We start from the raw sequence: 24,479 nt of genomic DNA on the forward strand, positions 1-24,479 counted from the left end.
TGATGTTAAATGAGAATGTCCCGAGGGGGAGTCGAACAGGGGGCTCCCGCATCCGCGGGCGATGACACAGGCCGCTGCACTAAGAAGTGAATTCACTCCTAACTACCGTACCTATGCGTCTGTTAACCCTGTTATGGGGAAGTGAGTTTAATTTACCAGCCCGCACTGCCACAGTCACTCGTCAACACACCTGTTTCCGTGACTATTGACATACCCACGAGCTTCCCCGTTACACTCACCTCCCTAAACTCACGCCCTTCAGGACATCCGGGTCACTGGGCACCACTGTGACGGATCATACTGGGTCTGCGTGTGTTTGATGTTAAATGAGAATGTCCCGAGGGGGAGTCGAACAGGGGGCTCCCGCATCCGCGGGCGACGACACAGGCCGCTGCACTAAGAAGTGAATTCACTCCTAACTACCGTACCTATGCGTCTGTTAACCCTGTTATGGGGAAGTGAGTTTAATTTACCAGCCCGCACTGCCACAGTCACTCGTCAACACACCTGTTTCCGTGACTATGGACATACCCACGAGCTTCCCCGTTACAAGGGCACATAATGACAGAGGAAACATAGGGTGAAACAATAGGTAGAATGCCACCAGCGACCTCTAGGTAAAAAGGCCATCTTACTGCACTTTGTACTACTACTTGGTACTGCACTTTGTACTACTACTTGGTACTGCACTTTGTACTACTACTTGGTACTGCACTTTGTACTACTACTTGGTACTGCACTTTGTACTACTACTTGGTACTGCACTTTGTACTTTGTACAAATTTCTTTGTGTTGGTCTGATGTGCAGGTTGGACTGAAACATAGATGAACCCGAGGTAATCGCTGGCTACTTTCCGTCACCAGCTCTGGCTTGTTTTATTAATGTTCAGGGTCTTACAAATATATTGACATTTTAAACTCGGAATGTCATTCAGTGGATCTTTTTTAAAACAGATTTATGTTATATTTTGTTATATTTTGGGTGCATGATGATGATGATGTATTTAACTTTTTTGACAATTTACAGACAACAATGTTAAATTAGGCTAACGATTTGGCTAGTTCTGACATAAGATTGAGAAAATATTTTATATTCCTATATTCCTCATATTTTAGTGAGACATTCTACGCTTGAAGTGTATACCTTTTCAAAACCTACTTTAGACAATTTGCTTGTATTAAAAACAATTTAAACAATTTATTCAAGCCTGTCCCTCCCTCATACACACACCCAAATAATAGATGCTTTGTTTTAATGACCCAGCTGCGGTTTGAGAGTCCAAACTCTAACAAAAGCACAGTTGATAAACTATTGCACCAGATGTGTAGGTGTATAATGTTATCTTTGTTGAATTAAATCAAAAGGCAAGATTGAATACAGTGACCGTGACTATAGTTTACTTAAAAGGAAGTCCACGGTAGAGGTTGGCAGTCTGAAGAATAATCCGAGGCACTCTGATTGTAAATTGAAAGTCAGCTGCCAACCTCTACCATGGACTTCCTTTTCAGTAAACTGGACAGTCACTGTACTGTACTTGTGCTGTATAATGGCAATACATTTGAATCTAATCTAATCTAATCTAATATTAGCCCTATCCTTTGACCCAGTGCGGCACCTCTCTGAGGCAATTTCCTTTAGTGCCGACGCCTCCTCTGACCCCCTGTCACAACAACACAGTTGATGGACGCAGCACTTTATCTGTTCTATGAGGCAATGGAAACTTTTTCAATTAGCAGCACTGATTGATTATGATTGGTTCTCAGATTATGTAATTGCACACGCACGCGCACACACACACACGCACGCACGCACGCACACACACACACACACACACACACACACACACACACACACACACACACACACACACACACACACACACACACGGCCCTCTGCCACGCTCAGTTTGCCATGTCTGAAGAGGAGGAGAGGGACGGTCAGCCAAGCCTCTCCTGCACCACAGGAACAGTGCCAGGATGGACCCTGTGACCTCTACCTCTCTTTCTCCCTCCCTCCCTCCCTCTCTCTCTGTCTCCCTTCCTCCCTCTCTCTCTGTCTCACATAACCTCTCTCTCTCTCTCTCTCTCTCTCGCCAGATAGGATTACACAGCACCCCCGCGCTGTGCTGAAACCACTGAATTACAGATGAGAGCGAGAGCGAGTAATGGAGGAGTGGAAGGAGGTGATGGGGATGACGATGCAATATGAGTAGAGCGGGAGAGAAAGATGTGAACGGAGCAGAGAGATGACATGTTAGAATCGGGGGCGATAAAGGGAGAAACAAAGACATACACAAAAAGGTTCTTTATTGGTTGTGTCAGAGCGGTGGTGCCCTCAGCTGTCCAATCGCAAACAGGCTGTGTTTCCCTCCACATTAGTGCGTGGGGGGGTGTTTGAGTGAGTTGACAAGAGGCGGGACTAGGGCCCCCTGCTTTGATTGACAGGTTATCTATCTGATCCCATATCTAAGACAACGTTTATACTGTAATCTTTTATCAAACAAGGGGATAGTGAGCCACACACTGCCTTTCTCTCTCTCGTATGGGAGCAGCATAACGTCCTGGGATCATGGAATGGCTTCCAGGTGAGGGTGGATCGGGGGTGGGGGAGGATGGAGGTATTTAGGGTTACGGGGGAGCAGTCTCTTTGTCTTTGCCTCCTTGCGGAGCTCTCCGGGGGGGGCAGGCTTACTTCTTGGCCTTGCCCTGGGCGGCCACGGCCTCCATGGCCTTCTTGACGGTCTCCTCGTCGCCCAGGAACTGCATGGGCTTGACGGGCTTCAGGTCTGCGTCGAGCTCGTACACAATGGGGATTCCCGTGGGCAGGTTCAGCTCCATGATGGCAGCGTCGGACATACCTGGAAGGGACAGACGGACGAGGCAGATGGACACACAGACAGGCGGGTAGAAGGTCAGACCGACAGACGAGATAAGTCTCGCTATAGGCACATAAGACGAGAACAGGTGCAAACAACACAGTGCTGCTAGTGTTAAGTCATGGGGAACTCAGCCTGAGTTTACAGGCAGGCAGACGCCATTGCTCTTATGTAATACGGTATCCCCAAGTGAAAAAGACACATTTTGAACCGTTATGTGGATTATGTTTTATGTGAATTGGATACAGATGGATTTAGGTGTAATATACTGTTCCTTTCCTTGAGGGATTTCCTTAGGAATGACACGTACTAACTTTGAACTTGAAAGCTGTTGAATGAGTTGAATTTCATATACTCGTATGCCGTGACAAATAAAACTCTTGACTTTACTTGAGTTCATCGGGAACCATTAGCTGGTGTCACAAAAAAACCTTGTATCTCCAAAAAGTCCGCTTTTCAGGACATTTACAATGTTCCCAACATTCCATCTGTGAAAATATACAATGGCGTTTGAAAGTGTTCTTTCCAGGCCTTACTACAGCCCTGAAACCCGCCTTGCAACAAAATAGGAGCAAGTCTTTCAAAATGAACGGCCTAATTGGAGTTATGAGGTCGTCGCGTAGCATCAGCACATTACTCCTAATATCAGCGTGGTCACTTGACCTTTGGCGAAGGTGGGGGTCATGTGTGCTGCTCCTCTTTCAGGGGAACAAGGTTTAGTCGCTTGTTCCCAGTCCACAGCCATGACCTTTCCCTCTGACCTCTAGCCTCCGCCTGTATCACCGCCATGTCCACGTCCTGCCACCCCAAGAGAATGTACGACCTTTCTGCAGAAAGGTCACGCCTGTAACGGGAACCAAGCTCTTGGCCTTTTCCACTGTCTCTGGGCTCTGGTGCGCGGGACACCCAGGTATTTTTAGACTGTAATCTGGGAATGTGTGTGTGTGTGTGTGGGCACACGTACATTTGTATGGCATGTGTGTGTTATATTGTGCCAATAATACTATGCCAATGGGATTTGATGTTGTTTACAAACTATTTGTAACCTAAAAACCTTCTGTGTACCTCACTGATTTGCTATAATTGCTATAATTACATTGCTAACTGGTTTGTTAGTGTGGGTTCTCAGTACTTTGCAGAGTAGTTGTGCATCCTTTGCTCTGCAGTGGTGGAAGACGTATACAGTTTGTACTTTTACTTGAGTAAAAGTAGAAATACGAAGATAAAATAGTACTCTGGTAAAAGTAAAAGTTCTCATTCAAGATTCTACTTAAGTAAAATAAGATACTGTAGGTTTTTTATATTGAATGTACTAAAGTATCAAAAGTAAAAGTATGCGTTCTACATGATGTTTGTGTATTCCAGTGCTTGGGAGTGTTTAAACCTCAAACCATTGACCTACAGGTTGTGTTAAAGTCGTATGTGGTCCAGTTATGCTACTCTGATTATGTCCTCTTGAAGTTGACAGGCTTCAAATTTGATCTTTATAAATCCTTACCATGTTTTCTATGCAAAATCTTTTTCTTCAAAGTAACTAGTAACTAGGGATGCTTGATATTGGCTTTTTTACCGATACCGATATACCGATATTGTCCAACTCTTAATTTCCGATACCGATATCAACCGATACCGATATATGTAGGGTTTCCCTCCCCAAAAAATGGAATAATTTTAGGTAATTAACATTACATATCTCTTGTTGTGGAATTAACACAACATTATGCATACTTTTGACAATGAATAAAATCAGAATTTGTTCTTACTTGCTTGCCTGGGTAAATAAAGGTTATAGAAATGTAAATATTTTTTTTCTTTTTTGAAAACCGATACCGATATTTTCCGATATCACATTTGAATGCCGATATCGGCCGATAATATCGGACATCCCTACTAGTAACTGACGGTTTCAGATGAATGTAGTGGAGTAAAAAAAAATACAATATTTCCTTTGAAATGTAGTGGAGTAAAAGTACAAAGTTTCCATACTCAAGTAAAGTACCTCTGATTTTTACTTGGTACTTGAGTACAAATACTTACTATACTAAGAAATAGCTCATTTCCATCACTGTTGCTCTGTGTTTCCTGTGTTGTACTTGTGGCCATTCCTGGGGTACCATCATACAGGACATTCTTAAAACAAACATCCTCTGACCTTTGACCTTTGGTGCCCTATCATCTCAAAGTACACACAGCTCGTGTGAAGCTTGAGACACTTGTGGAACTGACAGTGGAACACATGGTGAGACAGGGTTATATACCATCTCGGATTAAATGATAGGGAGCAGCTGGGAGCAATCAAAAGGAAATAGTGAGTTTGGTGGTAGTGTGTGTGTGTGTGAAATAGTGAGTTTGGTGGTAGTGTGTGTGTGTGTGTGTGTGTGTGTGTGTGTGTTGCTAATTGGCCCACTTGAGAATGTTGGGTGTGAAGTCTTGCTCTCGGCACGGAAGATAAATACTGTAAGTGGGTTGACGACCAATGTAAGTCGTGTGGTCGTTGGGCACGAGTCCTGAAACTGTGTTAAAAACGTTGAATATCCCTGTCTTCTTCTCTCCTTCAGTCTCGCCAACATCCCATAATGCATACCCTCCAGGTGCTTGACGATGCCACGGAGACTGTTGCCATGGGCAGCGATGATGACATTCTTTCCGGCCCTGATCTCTGGGGCGATGACGTCGTTCCAGTAAGGCAGGGCGCGGGCGATGGTGTCCTTCAGGGACTCGCAGGTGGGCAGCTCACCGGCCTTCAGGCCCTTGTAGCGCCTTGACTGGTGGGGAGGAACGACAGAGTGTACAGGGTCTGTTACCACAACCAGCAGCTGCTGACAAGTATTACATAACAGGCTGTGAAGCCACTGAGAACTCACACTGCACTTATTGTGATCTACAATATGGCAAATATAACACATACATCATACACGGATAGTTCTTTTGATTTAGACTCTTTTGAAATAGTTATTTGAAATCTTTATTTCGAACATGTAAATGAATACAAACAAAATAAATGACTAAACAAAATCAAAACATAACTCGATTTACATGTTCGAGAAGGAGTAGGAAGAAGTATACACTTATTTAATCCTACCCCTTTTTTCCACTACTCAAATGAGTGTACTAATTTAAAACATTTCAAGGAATAACGAGCAATTATTCATTATTTGTATAGTCTCCATTCAAAAGTTGATTTAAAACTTTGCTAGTTTTAAAGATCAGAGATCTTTTATTCTTCAGAGTCAAGATTCAGACGACGAGGATCGACAGAGTTGGTGTCACGTTCGCGGCGTCTCGCACGTTCACACAACCTATTGGAGAGGGTCAGAGAGCGGCCTCACCTCGCTGATGATCGTGTGGTACGCGTGGTCCTTCTCCATGGGAGGAGGGGGGGTGTCGAAGGAGCGACGCCAGATCTTCACCTGCTCCTCGCCGTGCTTCTCCGCCGTCTCGGCCTTGTTGAGGCCAGTCAGGCCGCCGTAGTGGCGCTCGTTCAGGCGCCAGGTGCGGTGGACGGGCACCCACATCTGGTCCGTGCCCTCCAGGATGGTCCACAGGGTCTTGACGGCGCGCTTCAGCACGGACGTGTGGCACACGTCGAACTTCATGCCGGCCTCCTTGATGGCCATGGCGCCGCGCTTGGCCTCCTCACGACCCTTCTCGCTGAGCTCGGCGTCAAACCAGCCGCAGAAGCGGTTCTCCTGGTTCCAGCAACTCTCGCCGTGGCGGACGATAACCAGACGATGGACTCCAGCCATTTTAATAGTGTTTTTTCCCTGTGGCTCTTGAAGTTGACACTTGACCAAACACAGTCCTCCCAAGTGGTGCACAGACACGTACTGAACGATAGATAGCGAGCACTGCACTCACATGCCACACTCTTTTTATAGCAGCCAGGCATGTGGTCATGAGAAGCAGACGGGCCTTCGTGAGTGGCCACCAATGTGGAGGCCTCACCCTCTGATGGACAGCCAGGCTCAGCCAACGAGATGAGCCCTGTGTGGTCGGCCGGCGGGACGCGTCCTGGCGGGGAAGGGCAGAGGTCGGGGATTGAGCCAAGAATAGCAACATGACTTTTAAACTGAGGGGGGGGCGGGGGGTGTGCAATAAAAGTGCAAAGATCAGAGTTAGCTTCAGAGAGAAACAACTTCATCAATGAGAGACAATATAGCACATAACACAGTGCAGACCCGTTGTATGTTTAGGAAACCGTATAGGCGTATATGTAAGATAGAACAGTAATAAATGTGTTCTTCAGGTTGAGCCACTCACGAATGCTCTCGAGCACAGGTCTGTTGCCAAAACACTGCTGAAAGACGGTGTAGTATCATATTGCACTTATCACATGTGCACACAAGTTATCCTATCAAACACATGCACAGATCCATACACTGTCTCACTCTCTCTATTGTACGCATTACATCACTGTACACAGAACACAGACTCATGATGTATCTTATGCTGCAGTGTTTTCCCTTTTCAAGCCTGGGGTATCTTGAGACTTTCTCGCAGGGTTAAACCTGGAGACTCCTTTCACAACGGTTGGTTTACAGTAAATAATGGCATGCCATGTCGTCTAAAGTGTAGCATCTGCACGCACATGTACGGCGACAATATCAGCTAAGCGGCAGACTGCACAGCATTAGCTTACCGTCTTCTCCAGAGAGAGAGACAAGGAGATAGATACCAGTTTCCTCTCTGTGCGTTCAGTAGAAAGCTATCTGGCTGCATGTTAGCCTAGCTTAGCACAATGAATGGAAGCGGACATGGCCGGTTAGCCTTCGGGAGAGGTGTTAGTTGGACAATGCCTAGGCTAACCGGCCTTCCATTCTTTGTGGCTAACGTGGGCTAATGTGCAGCCAGATAGCTTTCTATTGAACGTACAGAGAGAAAACTAGTATCTATCTTCTTGTCTCTCTCTGGAGAAGACGATAAGCGAATTTCTCCAAATGTTGGCGTGTTCTTTTAACATCACAGACATTTGCAGTCACTGGACGTTCTATTTAGGGGCTCCTCTCATTCTGTCCTAACAGACACAGACTCTACTGCCTGAGAGACCCACTGAAACTCACCTCACCGTACCCCTGGGTACAAGTGCTGAATAAGCATTGAAAGTAGCTCGGAGTGCCTAATATGAGCTCAGAATGCAGAGTCAATACCCCAATGCCTGCGACCAATTACAATTTGAGACATATATTGATCAAAAGAGAAAATAAATATCCCTAAGACTAATTTAACAGGACAGCTGCAGGCATAAGGCCAGCCTGTACCATTTGCTCACCTAAAGAGTAAAGTTATTGCATTACAGAGAAATAGAGACCTCACAAACAGGGAGAGACTAGGAGAGATGTAGTAAGATAGACAGACAGACAGACAGACAGACAGACAGACAGACAGACAGACAGACAGACAGACAGACAGACAGACAGACAGACAGACAGACAGACAGACAGACAGACAGACAGACAGACAGACAGACAGACAGACAGACAGACAGACAGACAGACAGACAGACAGACAGACAGACAGACAGACAGACAGACAGACAGACAGATGTGCAGGCATAAGGCCAGCCTGTATCATTTGCTCACACAAAGAGGTAGAGTTATTGCATTACAGAGAAATAGAGACCTCACAAACAGGGCGAGAATAGGAGAGATGCAGTAAGATAGTTAGATAGATACAGTAGATAGATAGATAGATAGATAGATAGATAGATAGATAGACAGACAGACAGGCAGACAGACAGACAGACAGACAGACAGACAGACAGACAGACAGACAGACAGACAGACAGACAGACAGACAGACAGACAGACAGACAGATAGATAGACAGACAGACAGACAGACAGACAGACAGACAGACAGACAGACAGACAGACAGACAGACAGACAGACAGACAGACAGACAGACAGACAGACAGACAGACAGAGATAGATAGATAGATAGATAGATAGATAGATAGATAGATAGATAGATAGATAGATAGATAGATAGATAGATAGATAGATAGATAGATAGATAGATAGATAGATAGATAGATAGATAGATAGATAGATAGATAGATAGATAGATAGATAGATAGATAGATAGATAGATAGATAGATAGATAGATAGATAGATAGATAGATAGATAGATAGATAGATAGATAGATAGATAAATAGATAGATGGTAGGAAAGTGTGAGATGAGAAGAGGTGGAGAGAGGAAAGACAGTGATGGTGGTGGGGAGGAGGGGGGAGCAGGACTATAAGGATGACTCAGCTTGCAGCAGTGTTCCAGTCAGTGTTCCAGTTCTCACCTACCTAACTAAACCCCTCGCCTCCCTCATGTTATACTGTAGTACTAGACTCTGCTACTCCAACTAAACCTCTCACCTCCCTCATGTTATACTGGACTATTACTTCTTCCTAAACTTCTTCCTATCTTCTTCCCAAACATGGTGGGACTTTGCTGCATCAGCAAACTATAGAAACTAAACACACACACACACACACACACGCACACACAGTGCACACACGCACGCACACAAACACCCACACACACACGCACACGCACACACGCATGCACGCACGCACACACACACATGCACAGAGACTACCATGAAAATATATTTGCATCACTGCAACACAGTTGTACTAAATGCGGAGGATGTGAGATTTGCACTGTGGTCAAAAAGCCTGATGAAACACACACACACACACACACACACACACACACACACACACACACACACACACACACACACACACACACACACACACACACACACACACACACACACACACACACACACACACACACACACACACACACAGGAAGGGGAAGAAGAGTGTGTGAGCACCTGAGTGTTATTGAGCTGTCATGGTCTGCATGCTGCAGCTGAAAGAAGAGAGGAAGGGAGGACCGCTTCTCTCGTCGGGGAATTAACAGGACAATGTGAGCTTCAACTCAAATCCTAACTGCTGTCCTCCTGACTGATGGAGATCTACAGGCCATCCCATAGAAATACAGGAACATAAAAAAGAAAATCTGAATCACTTTATTCATCAATGTAGGGGAATACACCAGAATGTCACTTACTGCGTAAGAACACAGAACAGATTCAGATTCCTTTATTGTCACAGCTTTTAAAATGTAGGCCTACTGTACATAATTCCGAAAACGTGAGATGCTTGTTTGCCTTGGCTCCTCAACCATAGTAGTGTGCAATACAACAAATAGACTTTAATAATTCTATACTATACAATATAACTTTACTATGGTACCCTATGCTATGTTGCTATCCCTATACTATCTATACTCCTATAATCTATGCAATAACAACCCTATGCTAAGCATATATTACTATACAAGGTAACAGTGAAGTTAAAGTCAAGTTAAACAGTGAAGTAAAAAATAAAAAATACATTTTGTGGTATAGCGGTCTGCGTTGTTACCCGCGGCGTGGGAGACCCGGGTTTGAAACTCCCTCGGGGCATCGAAGTTTGAGGTGACGTTGTCACAACCGTTACAATGGTGCCGACTGACCCGGATGCCTTGGGTGGAGTGGAGTGAGTTTAAGGAGGGTGAGTGTAACGGATGGTATCGTGAAGCGCAGTCAAGAAGGGCTGGGGTGAGTAGCAGTGCCAGGATGGTATCGTGAAGCACAGTCAAGAATTCACCTCTTGGTATAGTGGTCTGTGTTGTTGCCCACGGCGTTCGAAGTTTGAGGTGACGTTGTCACAACCGCTACATATGTACAAAATATACTGTCTCATAAATATACTCTTCCAATATATAAATATACATATAAATATATTGTTTTAGATGCTGTTGTAGATGTTGTTAGAAAGAACAGCATAATGAACAATTTGCATTTTTTATTATGAACTGCCAAGTTTCCTCTGTCTCTCAGTGAATACGAACAAATCCAACAGATTGAAACATCCCACGCGACTGACTGAGATCATCCTCCTTCTTTCTCATGTATCATTGATGAGGTGTAGCTCACGAGCCACTTAAAGGCTCAATGCGTGATTTATTTTTGTAGCCTATACACGTGGGGTCTCTGTTATTGATCAGTAGATGGAAAATACGCTTTTTAAAACTTTCTCAGAATATAGGTCTGTTCTATTTCCATATTTATAAACATTTCCAATATAAACAAACCTTTTACAGGCAAAAAAGTATATGCTTTTTATATTTATGCTACCTGTTCACTCTAGTGTAAGTCATTCTTTGTGTGGTTGGGCTAACCATTTGTATCTGTTTGGATGACTGATTGGGCCTTTAAAGGAGCACGCCAACATTTGGGGAAATTAGCTTATCGTCTTCTCCAGAGAGAGACAAGAAGATAGATACCAGTTTCCTCTCTGTGCGTTCAGTAGAAAGCTATCTGGCTGCACGTTAGCCTAGCTTAGCACAATGAATGGAATCGGACAGTCCCAGTTAGCCTAGGCATTGTCTAACTAACACATCTCCCGAAGGCTAACCGGCACTGTCCGCTTCCATTCATTGTGCTAAGCTAGGCTAACATGCAGCCAGATAGCTTTCTACCGAACGCACAGAGAGTAAACTGGTATCTATCTTCTTGTCTCTCTCTGGAGAAGACGGTAAGCTGATTTCCCAAAATGTTGGCGTGTTCCGGTAAACGTCAGACGAAAGGCTCGTGAAATAAACATGTTACATTGCATTACTCAGAACATCAAATGACTTTGAGCCATATGACTGCTTTAAACTTTAACGTTAAGTCCAGTGCATGTGTGAAAGGGGTTTATGTTTCCATTTCTGTATCATTGCAGGGCATCTGAGGTCATGTGTGCAGTTCTCCTCTCTGCCAGTAGGGGGAGATGCTGTGTCACAGTACAACCAAGCGGCGTGTGTGTCTCTGTACTGTAAAATCAAGGACATCCCTCTCTCCTCCTGCAGAGAGGATGGCAGGATCTGCATTCAAATCAGTTCCAAGTACCACAGAATTTTGAAGCCCTTCGTGCTCAAAACATCCCCAGCTGGCTGAGAGTTTATCTATAACTTTAAGAAAGTTCCCTTAGCATCAGAATGGACATGTTGTGGTTATGGTTGCTATCCTTGCCAAATACAAGACAAGACAAACGGAAACATATGGCAACCTATTTCCTAACCTATTTTCCTCTCCTCTATGGCTACTTTATCATTTGTACCTCTTCTCTGCCTTTCTGCATTTCTCTCTTTGTCTCTCCCTCGTCTGCACCCCCCCCCCCCCCTCCTCTCCCTCTCTTCCCTCTCTATTGCAGGGTAAGCCTACCGATCCTGCATTGTCAGTGTTTGGCTAAAACTCTTGCGTCAGAGTTCCTCCTCCTCCTATATAAGCCGGAGCCTCTGCAGCAGCGAACAGTTCTGGCTTCAACTTGAGCTCCTCTCACAACTTCACATCCAGACAGAGAGGAGAAGGAGAGCAGCCTATCCTCACATCACACACAGCCATGAGCAGCATCGGCTATGACCCCTACTACGCCACCTCCTCATACCGACGATGGTATGTAGAGGCCACCCCCCGAGCTGTGGGGACCAGGGGGATGACCCACTCGGCCTACTCCTCCCACACCTCCCCCCTCTCCTCCTCCCGTCTGCAGTACTCCTCTCCCGGCCGGGCGCTGCTCTCCTCCTCCTCACGGGCCTCCTCCTCCTCCGTGGAGCTGCAGCTCAGCCAGGCGGCCCAGATCAGCTCTGAGTTCCGCACCGTGCGTACCCAAGAGCGTGCCCAGCTGCAGGGCCTCAATGACCGCTTCGCCGGATTCATTGAGCGTGTGCGGGACCTGGAACAGCAGAACCGGGCCCTGGAGGCAGAACTCCTGGTGCTCAGGCAGAGGCACACTGAGCCATCCTGCCTGCGGGCGCTGTACGAGCAGGAGGCCCGAGCCCTGAGGGGTGCTGTGGATGAGGCCAGGGCTGAGCAGCAGGCAGCCCTAGGACAGAGGGAGCACATGGAGCAGACTCTCAGCACCTTGCAGGCCCATTATGAGGAAGAGATACTGGCTCGCGAGGAGGCAGAGGGCCGGCTGATGGAGGGCCGACGTGGGGCAGACGATGCTGCCTTAGCCAGGGCTGAGACGGAGAAGAGGGTGGAGAGTCTGCTGGACGAGCTGACGTTCCTCAAGAGGATCCATGAGGGGGAGGTGGTGGAGCTCCAGGCCCAAGTTAGGCTGGGGGCTCAGGTAGCGGTGGAGACTAAGGCCACTGCACCAGACCTCTCTGGGGCTCTGAAGGACATCCGGTCCCAATATGAGAGGCTGGCAGGCAGGAACATGCAGTCTGCTGAAGAGTGGTTCAGAGGGAAGGTGGGTTCCCTGACAGAGAGTGTTTCCCAGCACACTGACACTGTTAAAAGATCCAAGGATGAGGCTGGAGAATTCCGGCGTCAGCTTCAGTCCTGTCTCCTGGAGATCGATGCTTGCAGAGGTCTCAACGAGTCTCTGGAGAAACAGCTACATGATGTAGAAGACAAGCAGAGCGCAGAGGTCATCGACATGCAGGTCAGTAGTGGTACTGCAGGTGCATGACTGCATTATGTGTACTTTTGGTGTTTGCAATTAGCATTTAGAATGTAAAATAGGAACCTTTCATGATCGTCATACAAATAATAATGTATATTTGGTAACAACATTTCTAAACTCAATTACCTAAAGTATTCTTATTATTCTTATTCTTTTTTTAATTGTAATGTTTTATTAAAAAATTACATATTCTAATTCCTACTATAGGAGACCATTGGTCAGCTGGAGAATGAACTAGGAGGCACCAAGCAGGAGATGGCCCATTACCTGAAGGAATATCAGGACCTTCTCAATGTTAAGATGGCCCTGGACATTGAGATAGCTGCATATAGGTAAGAGGCATGGAATGAAGGACTGCAAAAGTTATTTTGAGAGATATTGGCATTATTGATTATTGCAATCTAAGAAATGCAATAATGACACTATGTTTCACTGTACTAACATGATAACAGGTGCCTAATGAATTCCATTCATTATCAAAATGTTTACTGTATCTAACAACTATGTTTCACTGTAATAACGTGATAGCAGGTGATCATATCCATTCATATCCATTGACTATCGAATGTGGAAAAATACTACATTTTTCTAATCTGTCTCAAGGATTCTGTCTCAAGTGTTAACAACAAAGCTAATAATGAATAATTACTATTTTACTGTATGTAAAGCTTGATATGATGGGTCCTATGTCGGCCTGTGAAGCCCACTGAGACAGGCAACCATTGATAATGGACAATACAAATAAACTTGACTCCACTACTACTGTTTACTAAGTGTTCAGCATCTGTCTCCTATGATCTCCACCTTTGCAGGCAGCTGCTGGAGGGGGAGGAGTCTCATTTCAGTGTGGGAGTGGCTGGGGGCATGTCCAGTATGTACAGCCACACCCTGTCGGCCACACCCTCCTTCACCCGACCCTTCTTCAGCAGTCTGAGCTCTAGCGCCCCCTACCTCATCTCCACAAGCGAGGCACAGCAGGAGGAGGCCAGCCCACCTGAGGAAGAGGAGGAGGAGGCAAAGGAGGAAGAGGAGAAGGAGGAGGGAGGAGAGGAGGAAGAGGGAGAGGAGGAGAAGGAGGAGGAAGAGGGTGAAGAGAAGGAGGGAGGAGATGAGGAGAAGGAAGATGGAGAGGAGACTAAAGGAGAACAAGAAGGTCAGCACCTCTGTTTTCATGACACATGTTTATTTGTAGGAGGAAATAGTCGGAATAACTTTGTTGACATCTGACATTAACAAAAGATTCCCTTTGTTTCTTTTGATACAGGCGGTGATGATGCTGATAAGGAGGGAGCTGCAGAAACAGCTGAAGACGAAGGAGAGAAAGAGGAGGACAAAGGAGAGGGAGAGGAGGCTGAGGAAGGCAAGGAGGAGGCAGATGAAGGAGAAGAAAAGGAAGAAGGAGGTGACGACAAAGATGAGGGTGAGAAAGAGGAAGAGAAGGAAGAAGAGGGAGCAAAGAGTGAAGAGAAAAAAGAGGATAACGCTGATATGAAGAAAGACGACAAAGGAGACGACAAGAAGGAAGACGAGGAGAAGGACGACAAAGAAGACGACAAAGAAGACGAGAAGAAGGACAAAAAGAAGGAGGAAAAAGCAGATACCAAAGAAGAGAAGGACGAGGGAAAGGAAGCCCAACCTGAGGTAAAGAGTGAAAAGCCTGCTGTAGAAGAAAAGAAGAAAGATGAAACTGAGAAGAGCAAGAGTAAGAAGTAAGCTGGTAGACTCACTACAACCTCCAGTCACAACAAGACCATCCAGTTACATATACAGTAACACCTGAATTTAACTTCTCAAGTGTGCTTGTTAACACAGTGCTCAGTACAACATGGTCTAATAGAATCAATTACTGTATCAAATCAAGGTTAATTGCTTGCCAACTTTCAGGGAAGTCAATAAAATGGTTACACGATCACTGCAGCGTAATCTTGTGAAAATAATTGTGTGCTGTATCTTTATGTGAGACTGGAGTGTGTGGTTTCTGATGGTTAAATAAACACTTGTTGAACAAATTAATTTGTCTCGATCAAAGAATGTACTACATTCATCACTGTGAGTTGTCAAGTCAACAGGTCCAATACATATATTTTGTTTAAAATAAATGTTTTATGGCATTTTTGTTATATGATGTGAGATACAACAGATACAAATGGGTAAATTGTTGGTATATCAGTCAGAATGTTCAGAATTGTAGTTATTTCCCTAAACCCTATTTCCTATACTTACCAATGATGTTGTTGATTAATTACACCAAAGTAATGAGGCCATGCTTTGGTGTCTAAAAGCCCTGGAATAAATTATGAAAACCACAGTGCAGCTAAAGCAAAATAAGTTGGTTTATGATAGATTATGATTATGCTTTTTGCAATCGTCCTATTAATTTTACATATGTTTTGTGGCTAACTAAGGAGGAGCTGGGTTTATCCAGTATGGAGCACAGCATGGATTGTGTTGAGAAAGGATTCTATATGACAACATCATCGATGAGTAGGAAATTGTGCTAGGAGTCAAAGATTCTACCCCTTTATTCCTTTACTAATGCCATAATAATGAAATAGACCACATCACAACATGGTATGTTAGCATTTGCTGGTTCTTGGTTGTATATGTACTGCTGCGCTTTGCTTGCTTCATCATATCACAACTGAGCAAATTAACATAGAGTGACATTAACTTTAGATATCCCCTGGAGAAAGTATGTAATCATGTAATCTTATTTTACTTACTCAGAAATTTTTTATATTACCTAAACATAAAATCTGGGCCACTTATTTGTCAAACACTTACCCTGAAGTTGTTAAAATAGTCCAACACATTTTCAGGGACGCGGGAAGTCAGTCAGAGTTGGGGTTGCGGAGATAAGTGATATAATAACGTCATAGGCAGCGGGTACCTGAAGGGAAGGCAATAACGCCAGCAGCGCGATTTTTTTCCCTTTTTTGTCAATATACATGCTATGCGAGGTGAGCCCCACTCTTTTAATATAGTGCAAATTAAGTGTTCAAATGAAGGCATCCAATAATAGATTAACCATTGCAGCAAAATGCGACGTTTCGTCTTGGCATCACTGATATTTTCTGCCCGGTGCAGCCCGGTACAGCTTCTAAATTACTTTGTTTATATGCCTTGGGAAAATACCGTATATCCATTTTGCTTTGGGGTCATTAAAGAAATCATAATATTCTTTTTTTAGAAATGTTTTGAGACGCAACTAGTTACCCATTGCTGTTGTCAGGGTCGGACCTAGCACATTTGGTGCCCTAGGCAAGCTTCACCCCTGGCGCCCCCCCCAAATAAATGTTATGTTAGATACTTTTTTTTTATGTAAAAATATTGGTTGTCGATATAGAAGGAGGCGCAACAATGTCTGCCCAGCAAAAAAAAAGAAACAATAATAATAATATATATATATATACAGACTTTTTCTTTTAGCTGGATGTAGTTTTTGGCGCCCCCCTCTGGGTGGTGCTCTAGGCAACCGCCTATGTCGCCTATAGGAAGCTCCGCCCCTGGACATGGGGGTCGAATGAGAGGGTGGGATCCAGGATGATGTCGAGGTTGCAAACCAGGGGGGAGGGGGTGATGGTTAAGTAATCGATAGTGAGTGTGATGGGTCCGGATTTGCTGAGGGTGGATTTGGTGCCAATGAGGAATAGTTCGGTCTTGTCACTGTTGAGTTTGAGGAGGTGGCCAGGATTTTATTTAGGATAAGCAGGACTCAATGTGACTGAGGGGTGGGTTGTGGGAGGATTTTGTGCTGATGTAAATTTGGGTGTCGTCGGCGTAGCAGTGGAAGTCGAGGTTGAATTTGCGGATGATGTGACGAAGAGGGAGTGTGTAGCAGATGGAGAGCAGGGGGCCGAGGTAACAGAGGAGGAGGGAGAGGTACTGTTGTCTGTCTGTGAGGTAGGAGGTGAACCAATCGAGTGCAGTGCCCTCAACACCCAGTTGGTACCGCCTTTGGAGGAGGATGGAGTGACACACTCTATCTTTTTTTTTATCCACTTTTTCTCCTTATTTTCTATTTGTCTCCCATCCCAATTTTGTATTGCCAATTTCCCCTCCAATTATCCCCTCCCCTGTCTTGAACGTTGCTAGACTATGCCTCCCACTGGTCAGCTGTAGTGAGGATAGAAGCCTTGCATCACGTGTCCCCTCCGGTACACGAGGAGGCAGCCTGTCGCATCTTTTCACCAGACAGCGCGGACTCTCAGTGGCGAGGAGTAACGCGTGGCCGTGGGAGGCTCACGCTGCCCCCGATACTTCCTGTCTCTGCTGTACAGGCGTCACCCAACCGACCTGTAGGAGTCGCTGTCCACAACGTCCAATCCCCACCCATCGACTTTCCACCCGCTACCTCTGCCAATTAAGATAGTATGACGACTGGCCCAAGCCGCAGGCAATGCTGACTCGGGGAGTCGAGACCGGAGTCTCTTGCATTGGTGACGAGCGCAATCTCCGCTACGCCACCCAGCCGCCTGGAGTGACACACTCTATCAAAGGCTGCACTACGGTCGAGTAGAATCAGGATGTTGAGGGCACCAGAATCAGTGGAGATGAGGAGATCATTGATAACTTTGACCAGGGCGGTTTCGGTGCTGTGAGATGGACGGAAGCCAGACAAGTATGGTGTACTTGTACAGGATTATAATGCTTGAGAGCTCCTAAATTCTCAATGCATCAACCTCTGTGTGATGTCAAACTGGTTGTTCATCCAGTTATGCTGGTTGTGATTACTTCCTTTTGACATTGACAGACTTACACATTAAATGTACATTATGTTTACCATCTTATCACATATTTTGGATTAAAAGAAAGTATGAAAACTGGCAAAAAAAACATCCTTCAAACAAATCAGTACATCAAATCAGTGAAAGAGTGAGAGAGAGCAAGAGAGGAGAGAGTGAGAGTAAATGAGAGAGAGAGAAAAATGGGGGACCCTGATGTAAACAAGACGAAAGTCTTCTCTGGTCTGCAACCCCTTAACAAACAATTGTATGTATTGAGCTGTACTGTACCCATTCTGCAATCTGTTAATAAAGTTTTCAATCAATCAATTAAACGCCAGGTAGTTTGCAGCATAGATATATAGGTGTTCTATAGATATCTATGGTTTGCAGGCTGTTAGACCCGGAAATAGGCGCAGAACTTGCTGTCCAACGATTGGCGCACATGTCACATGACCTGGCCAATCAGAGCGCAAAACTCGAACGCGGAAACAAACATTTGTTGTCGAAAGTATACACGCCCCCTGCACAGCTGTAACCAGGAAGCACCTCCCGCGATCAGAGTTTACTGCCTATAAATAACCAGGAAGCACCTCCCACCCCCCCATGATCAGAGTGTACTCTTCCTGAGAAAACAAAACTAAAGAGTGCCGTTGTCTTTACTAGAATAAAATGGCGCAGCAAGGAGTTGATCTGGACCAGTTCTGCTGTTCTATCTGTCTGGATCTACTGAAGGATCCGGTAACTATTCCCTGTGGACACAGCTACTGCATGGGCTGTATTAAAGACTGCTGGGATCAAGATGATCAGAAGGGGATCTACACATGTCCCCAGTGCAGGGAGACTATTACTCTGAGGCTTGTTCTGAAGAAAAACAATATAATGGCTGAAGTGATAGAGCAACTACTAATGAAGACAGGACTCCAAGCTTCTCATTCTGATCACTGTTATGCTGGACTTGGAGACGTGGCCTGTGATTTCTGCACTGGGAGAAAGCGGAAAGCCCTCAAGTCCTGCCTGGTATGTCTGACCTCTTTCTGTGAAACTCACCTCCAGCCTCATTATACTGTAGCTCCATTAAAGAAACACAAGCTGGTCAAAGCCTCCACACGGCTTCAGGAGAACACCTGCTCTTGTCATGACAGGATTCTGGATGTTTTCTGTCGTACTGATCAGCAGTGTATCTGTTGTTTGTGTTCCATGGATGAACACAAAGGCCATGATACAGTCTTGGCTGCAGCAGAAAGGACAGAGAGACAGAAAGAGCTTGGCATGAGTCAGCAGAAAGTCCACCAGAGAGTCCAGGAGAGAGAGAAGCAACTCAAAGAGGCCCAACAGGCTGTTGATTCTCTCAATCGCTCTGCTGATAAAGCAGTGGAGGACAGTGAGATAATCTTTACTGAGCTGATACGCTGCTTGGAGATGAGGCGCTCTGAGCTGAAGAAGGTAATCCGAGCCCAACAGTGGACCACAGTGACTCAGGCTGAAGAACTGCAGAAGAGACTGGAGCAGGAGATAGCGGACCTGAGGAGGAGAGACACTGAGCTGGAGCAGCTCTCGCACACAGAGGACCACATCCACTTTCTACAGAGTTACCCCTCCCTTTCCAGTCCCGGTGAGTCTACAGACTTACCCAGCATCAGTGTCCTTCCTCTCCTGTACTTTGCAGATGTGACGGAGGTCGTGTCTGAGCTGAGAGACAAACTAGAGGACGTTCTGAAAGAGCAGTGGCCCAGAATCTCAACAACAGTGAATGCAGTTAATGTTTTACTGCCACCAGAGCCCAAAACAAGAGCTGACTTCTTACAATATTTCTCTCAGATCACACTGGACCCAAACACAACAAACGCACATCTGTCTTTGTCTGAGAGGAACAGAAAAGCAACACGGATGCAGCAAGAGCAGTCATATCCTGATCACCCAGAAAGATTTATTTACTGGTGGCAGGTTCTGGGTAGAGACGGTCTGACTGGACGCTGTTACTGGGAGGTGGAGTGGAGTCGAGGGGTTTATGTAGCAGCCTCCTACAAAGACATTAGTAGAACAGGCTCTATGCACAACTGTGTATTTGGATTCAATTCCAACTCCTGGGCTTTAGATTGCAGACAAAGTGATTACCTCTTCAGACACAATAACGAGAACATAACAGTATCGGGCCCCCAGTCCTCCAGAATAGGAGTGTACCTGGATCACAGGGCAGGTACTCTGTCCTTCTACAGCGTCTCTGACACAATGACCCTCCTGCACAGAGTCAACACCACGTTCACTCAGCCTCTCTATCCTGGACTTTGGTTTCCATCATACGCTGGGGATGCTGAGTTCTGTGAGCTGAAGTAGAGATCAGTGACATTCACAACTCCTCTACCCAGGATTTTGGATTTTGATCTTGAAGATGCTGAGTTGTGAAAGATGAGGTAATTAGGAGGTACATTCACTTATAGTCACTCTTATCATTGTTCTGAGGGACACACACATACTGTACACTATGTTTTGCTTTGTTTCTAGTTTCTAGCCTACCGGGGTAAAGTTTGTTTGATTGGATATTCGCATATTCAGTTATTCACATATTTGATTCCCATCTTCAATCTGTTCTTTTGCATGTGGAAGTCAAAATCTTTATTTTCATACTCGGGGTAGGTTGGATAACAATATATGCAACCATTTTATTTGTATTTGATCACCTTTGTTCATTTTGAATTACTGTGGGATAATGGTTCTCTCCCTGTTCCAATGTGGTGGCCGGACCTCCATGGGGAGGTTGATTCAGCCTATAACCTTTTCCCTCACCTCTTATCTCTGGGCAGCCGGGACACTTCATACGGGACACTCTATTTTCAAGGCCTTCGGTTGAACCCATCCCCAGGATGTGTGGGTCAGTCGTAAATGTAACTATTTTGTTTTAGAACAGACTCATCTGCGTTATCAGAAGAGCTCAAGGAGAGAGGGAGAGAGTTGTTCTTCTAGTGGCAGACTTTGAGGGAGACAGACCTAGATAGGAGCTGGCTTAGGAAGAATATCATTCGTTGAATATTGTGCATTTTGTTTTTTGTTCTTTTATTCTCGCTAAATAAACGTGGACTTTTAAACCCAGCAGGACCCGTGTGGATATTTGCTTGAAACTTGCCGTTTCACCGACTGAACCTCAATATAGAACTTTATATATATAAATATATAAATTTACTTTAACTCTCTATTTCCATGTGCTACACGAGAAATGCTGTCGAAATCTAACATTACCATTGAAATTCAATAGTGTTCAAATCAAATGAGTTAGAGTTCATAGAAACATAAGTACAGCATCAATAATACAAATATGTGTGTATGTATAGCCCACCCTGTTATAAATATACAAATAATTGCTATGTCTACCCCCGGTACAAATATACTTAACTCTATCTTATGTCTACTCCTGGTACAATATACTGTAACTATAATTATGAATATAAGTATCCTGTGCAATATATACAGTACTCCATACTAAGTCTACCTTGATCTGTATGGAAAATAAGATATTTGGAACCTTCTGAACCTATTGTAAATCGTAATATAGATAAGTTTGACTACAATGTTTGCAAACATTGTCAACATGCCCAAAGTGTTTCAGCCACAGAACAAATACAAGCAGCTTACTGTTGTCTAGTGTTGGTCAGTCAGCAGGATATGAAAACAGGGCTCCATTCTTATGTCCGGTGGTGGAGCTAAGCATTCATGTATGTTTGGATCAATTACCTTTAACATATTCAAACTAGCCAATAAAAAATGCACACATTTGGATATGATCACATTTCCCTTTGGTGGAATACGTCATAACTTTTCTGTTTCAATATGATCATGATGCATAATTAAATAGTTGCGGTTCGAAGAGTCAATTATTTTCTTTTTGTGTTGAATTATAGAAAGAAATACTGTATAAGGTGACTGTACATGTTTTCATATAAACATTTAGTAAGTATAAAATAATTAATCATAAAATGAGTTACTGCATGAAATATAAAGGGCAATATATAGTGTGTATATACTAGGGGTGTAACTGTACACAAAAACCACGGTACGGTAACAGTACTATATGTCCCTATGCCATAAATGTCATGATGTCATATATGTTGTGTATGTCATAAATGTCACTATGAATTGAAAATGGGGGACCCTGATGTAAACGAGACGAAAGTCTTTCTCTGGTCTGCATCCCCTTAACAATTGTGTGTATTGAGCCGTACTGTATTGTACCCATTCTGCAATCTGTTAAATAAAGTTTTCATTCATTCATTCATTCATAAAAATAGGAAAATAGTTTGCGCTCTTATCAAACAGTCCAGAAAACTAGGTATTTTAATCAGGTGTGTAAGCTGAATACGTCATATAGAGAAAATACTCACCCACTGATATTAACAAATGGAATGTCCACACTGAGGTTTAAGGACACAAACAATCCTCTCAGATATTTAATGGTTCATAGTTCTGTACAAAACAACCCTTCTTCAGTCTGCCATAAAGAGGACAGGGCAACATCTGCAGATACCTTAGGGCAGGTTAACACCTGGGTAAAATACTTTCTTCAGTCTGCTATAAAGAGAGCAGGGCAACACCTGAGTCCTGTTCATAGGGGCAGGGTTACCAATCACCAGATATAGAAAATACAATATAATCAAATCGGATATTACAAGCTAATGTTAAAAGGCATAACAATAACAGATTACTATATAGAAAGAAAACAATCCAATTTCATCATATAAATAATACAGTACTGGTATTAGTTAATTACAGAATTTATGATAACTATGAATAATTGACCGCCATTATACTTCAAAATAAGACTTTTTTGCAAGTGATTAGCATATAACAAAGGCTCAATGCTGAAGTAATCTCAAAGCATTAAACTGTTTTGCACACATTCATTTAGATAGACAGTTATTGAGAGTTAATGAATTTGAATATATCCTCCTGTGATGCCATCGGAGGATACTGTATCCTTGTGTTGTGTTAAATACAGCTCAATGAAATTATGTAGATAAAAAATGTAGATAAGGATTGCAAAGGGGATGGCTATTTCTTCATCTACATCATTTCATCACTCCGGGAGAGAGGTCCTAATCACAACACCATATGTGGGCACATGGCATCATTATGGTTTACATTAAATTAAATTAAACTTATTATAATTTTCCAAACTGTGGAAAAGCAAGGACACACAGTGTCATAGATGTGAAGCATTCTCCCATTGATTGACCTGTTCATACACAAAGTGCCATGTATATGAGCTGCCACTAGGGGAAGAATGGGTGAGTGAGTGGGTGAATGAATGAATGAGTGAGTGAGTGAGTGAGTTAGTGACATTGCAGTTATTGCTTTGCATCTAACAATGTTTGACTTGATAAGAGACTGTTAGATGTTCTTAAGATATTGTTTGAAATATACACTACTTGAAATATTAGAATCATACAACCTTTGATTAAAGAAATACAAAAGTAATTGCAATATCAGTTGTTATATTGATATACAGACTATTGTTGGGTGATTTAAAGGAATATAACCTTACTTTTGTAAATATGATTATTCTTTTGGGAAAAGGGTTCATTTTTAAAGCACAATGTATTCATGAATTGCAGTTGGAGATATTCAAAGGGCAGGGAAGGCATCACAACATAATAGAGGGGCTATTGGTACAGGGTAATGACAGTCAGGTGTTTATGGATACATGGAGTACACTTAGGGAGGCTGAAGAGTGGGAGTAAATATACAAGATATTTCTTAGTGGAGGATTAAGGGTGGCTGCCATGGGGTTGCAGGGGCTTGATGTGCTTTCGGGTTTTTTGCTGCGTTTGATTGATTGATTGAAAACTTTATTAACAGATTGCAGAATGGGTACAGTACAGTACGGCTCAATACATACAATTGTTAAGGGGATGCAGACCAGAGAAATACTTTCGTCTTGTTTACATCAGGGTCCCCCATTTTCAATTCATCATAGCCAATAGCACGGCTGTCTGCTGCTCATGTGGGCCGGTGGTTGGTGTTTGGGTGGTCTGCTGTTGGGTATAGTTCTACCAATCCTCGACTTTTTTTTATTTTCCTTTGTTATTTATGTAAGCCTGGGGGGGGGGGGGTATTCAGGGTGGCGTGGAATTGGGGAGTAGGGGTGATGGGTGGGGTACTTAATATGATTTCATTGATACAATTGATGAAATGCATCTACTGTATCTGCACCCCTTTTTAACAATAACATTTTTTAATGTGAAGTGTACACAAAGCACATGTCCTGTGAGCTGCTATTAAGGGCAATTCAATTTGCCAACATTCCACCGTCGACTAAAAACACACTTCTTCAATCAAATATCTGAAAAAAATTGAAATATATATATATATAAAAAAAGAAAT

General features: G+C 43.9%; 3 protein-coding genes across 3 annotated transcripts; 2 read left to right on the plus strand and 1 right to left on the minus strand.

The window, feature by feature from the left end:
* Nucleotides 1–2,307: 2,307 nt before the first annotated feature.
* On the minus strand, nt 2,308–6,708 carry LOC311237552 (phosphoglycerate mutase 2-like). Its single transcript, XM_084325498.1, has 3 exons — nt 6,206–6,708; nt 5,461–5,641; nt 2,308–2,858 (listed from the first exon to the last, which is right to left on the minus strand). The coding sequence occupies exons 1-3, from the start codon at nt 6,620–6,622 to the stop codon at nt 2,689–2,691; spliced, it is 768 nt and encodes a 255-aa protein (XP_084181624.1). The 5' UTR covers nt 6,623–6,708; the 3' UTR covers nt 2,308–2,688.
* Nucleotides 6,709–12,309: 5,601 nt separating this feature from the next.
* Nucleotides 12,310–15,093, plus strand: LOC311237022 (neurofilament light polypeptide-like; the record flags this gene model as incomplete). Its single annotated transcript, XM_084324829.1, has 4 exons — nt 12,310–13,359; nt 13,588–13,712; nt 14,193–14,533; nt 14,645–15,093. The coding sequence occupies 4 exons, from the start codon at nt 12,310–12,312 to the stop codon at nt 15,091–15,093; spliced, it is 1,965 nt and encodes a 654-aa protein (XP_084180955.1).
* A 3,683-nt stretch (nt 15,094–18,776) lies between these two features.
* Nucleotides 18,777–20,883, plus strand: LOC311236535 (tripartite motif-containing protein 16-like; the record flags this gene model as incomplete). The annotated part of the gene is made up of 1 exon (XM_084324215.1): nt 18,777–20,883. The coding sequence occupies one exon, from the start codon at nt 18,777–18,779 to the stop codon at nt 20,439–20,441; it is 1,665 nt and encodes a 554-aa protein (XP_084180341.1). The 3' UTR covers nt 20,442–20,883.
* Nucleotides 20,884–24,479: the final 3,596 nt, after the last annotated feature.

The sequence above is a fragment of the Notolepis coatsorum genome, assembly GCF_963971535.1.
Source record: "Notolepis coatsorum genome assembly, chromosome: 11".
Lineage (NCBI taxonomy): Eukaryota > Metazoa > Chordata > Actinopteri > Aulopiformes > Paralepididae > Notolepis > Notolepis coatsorum.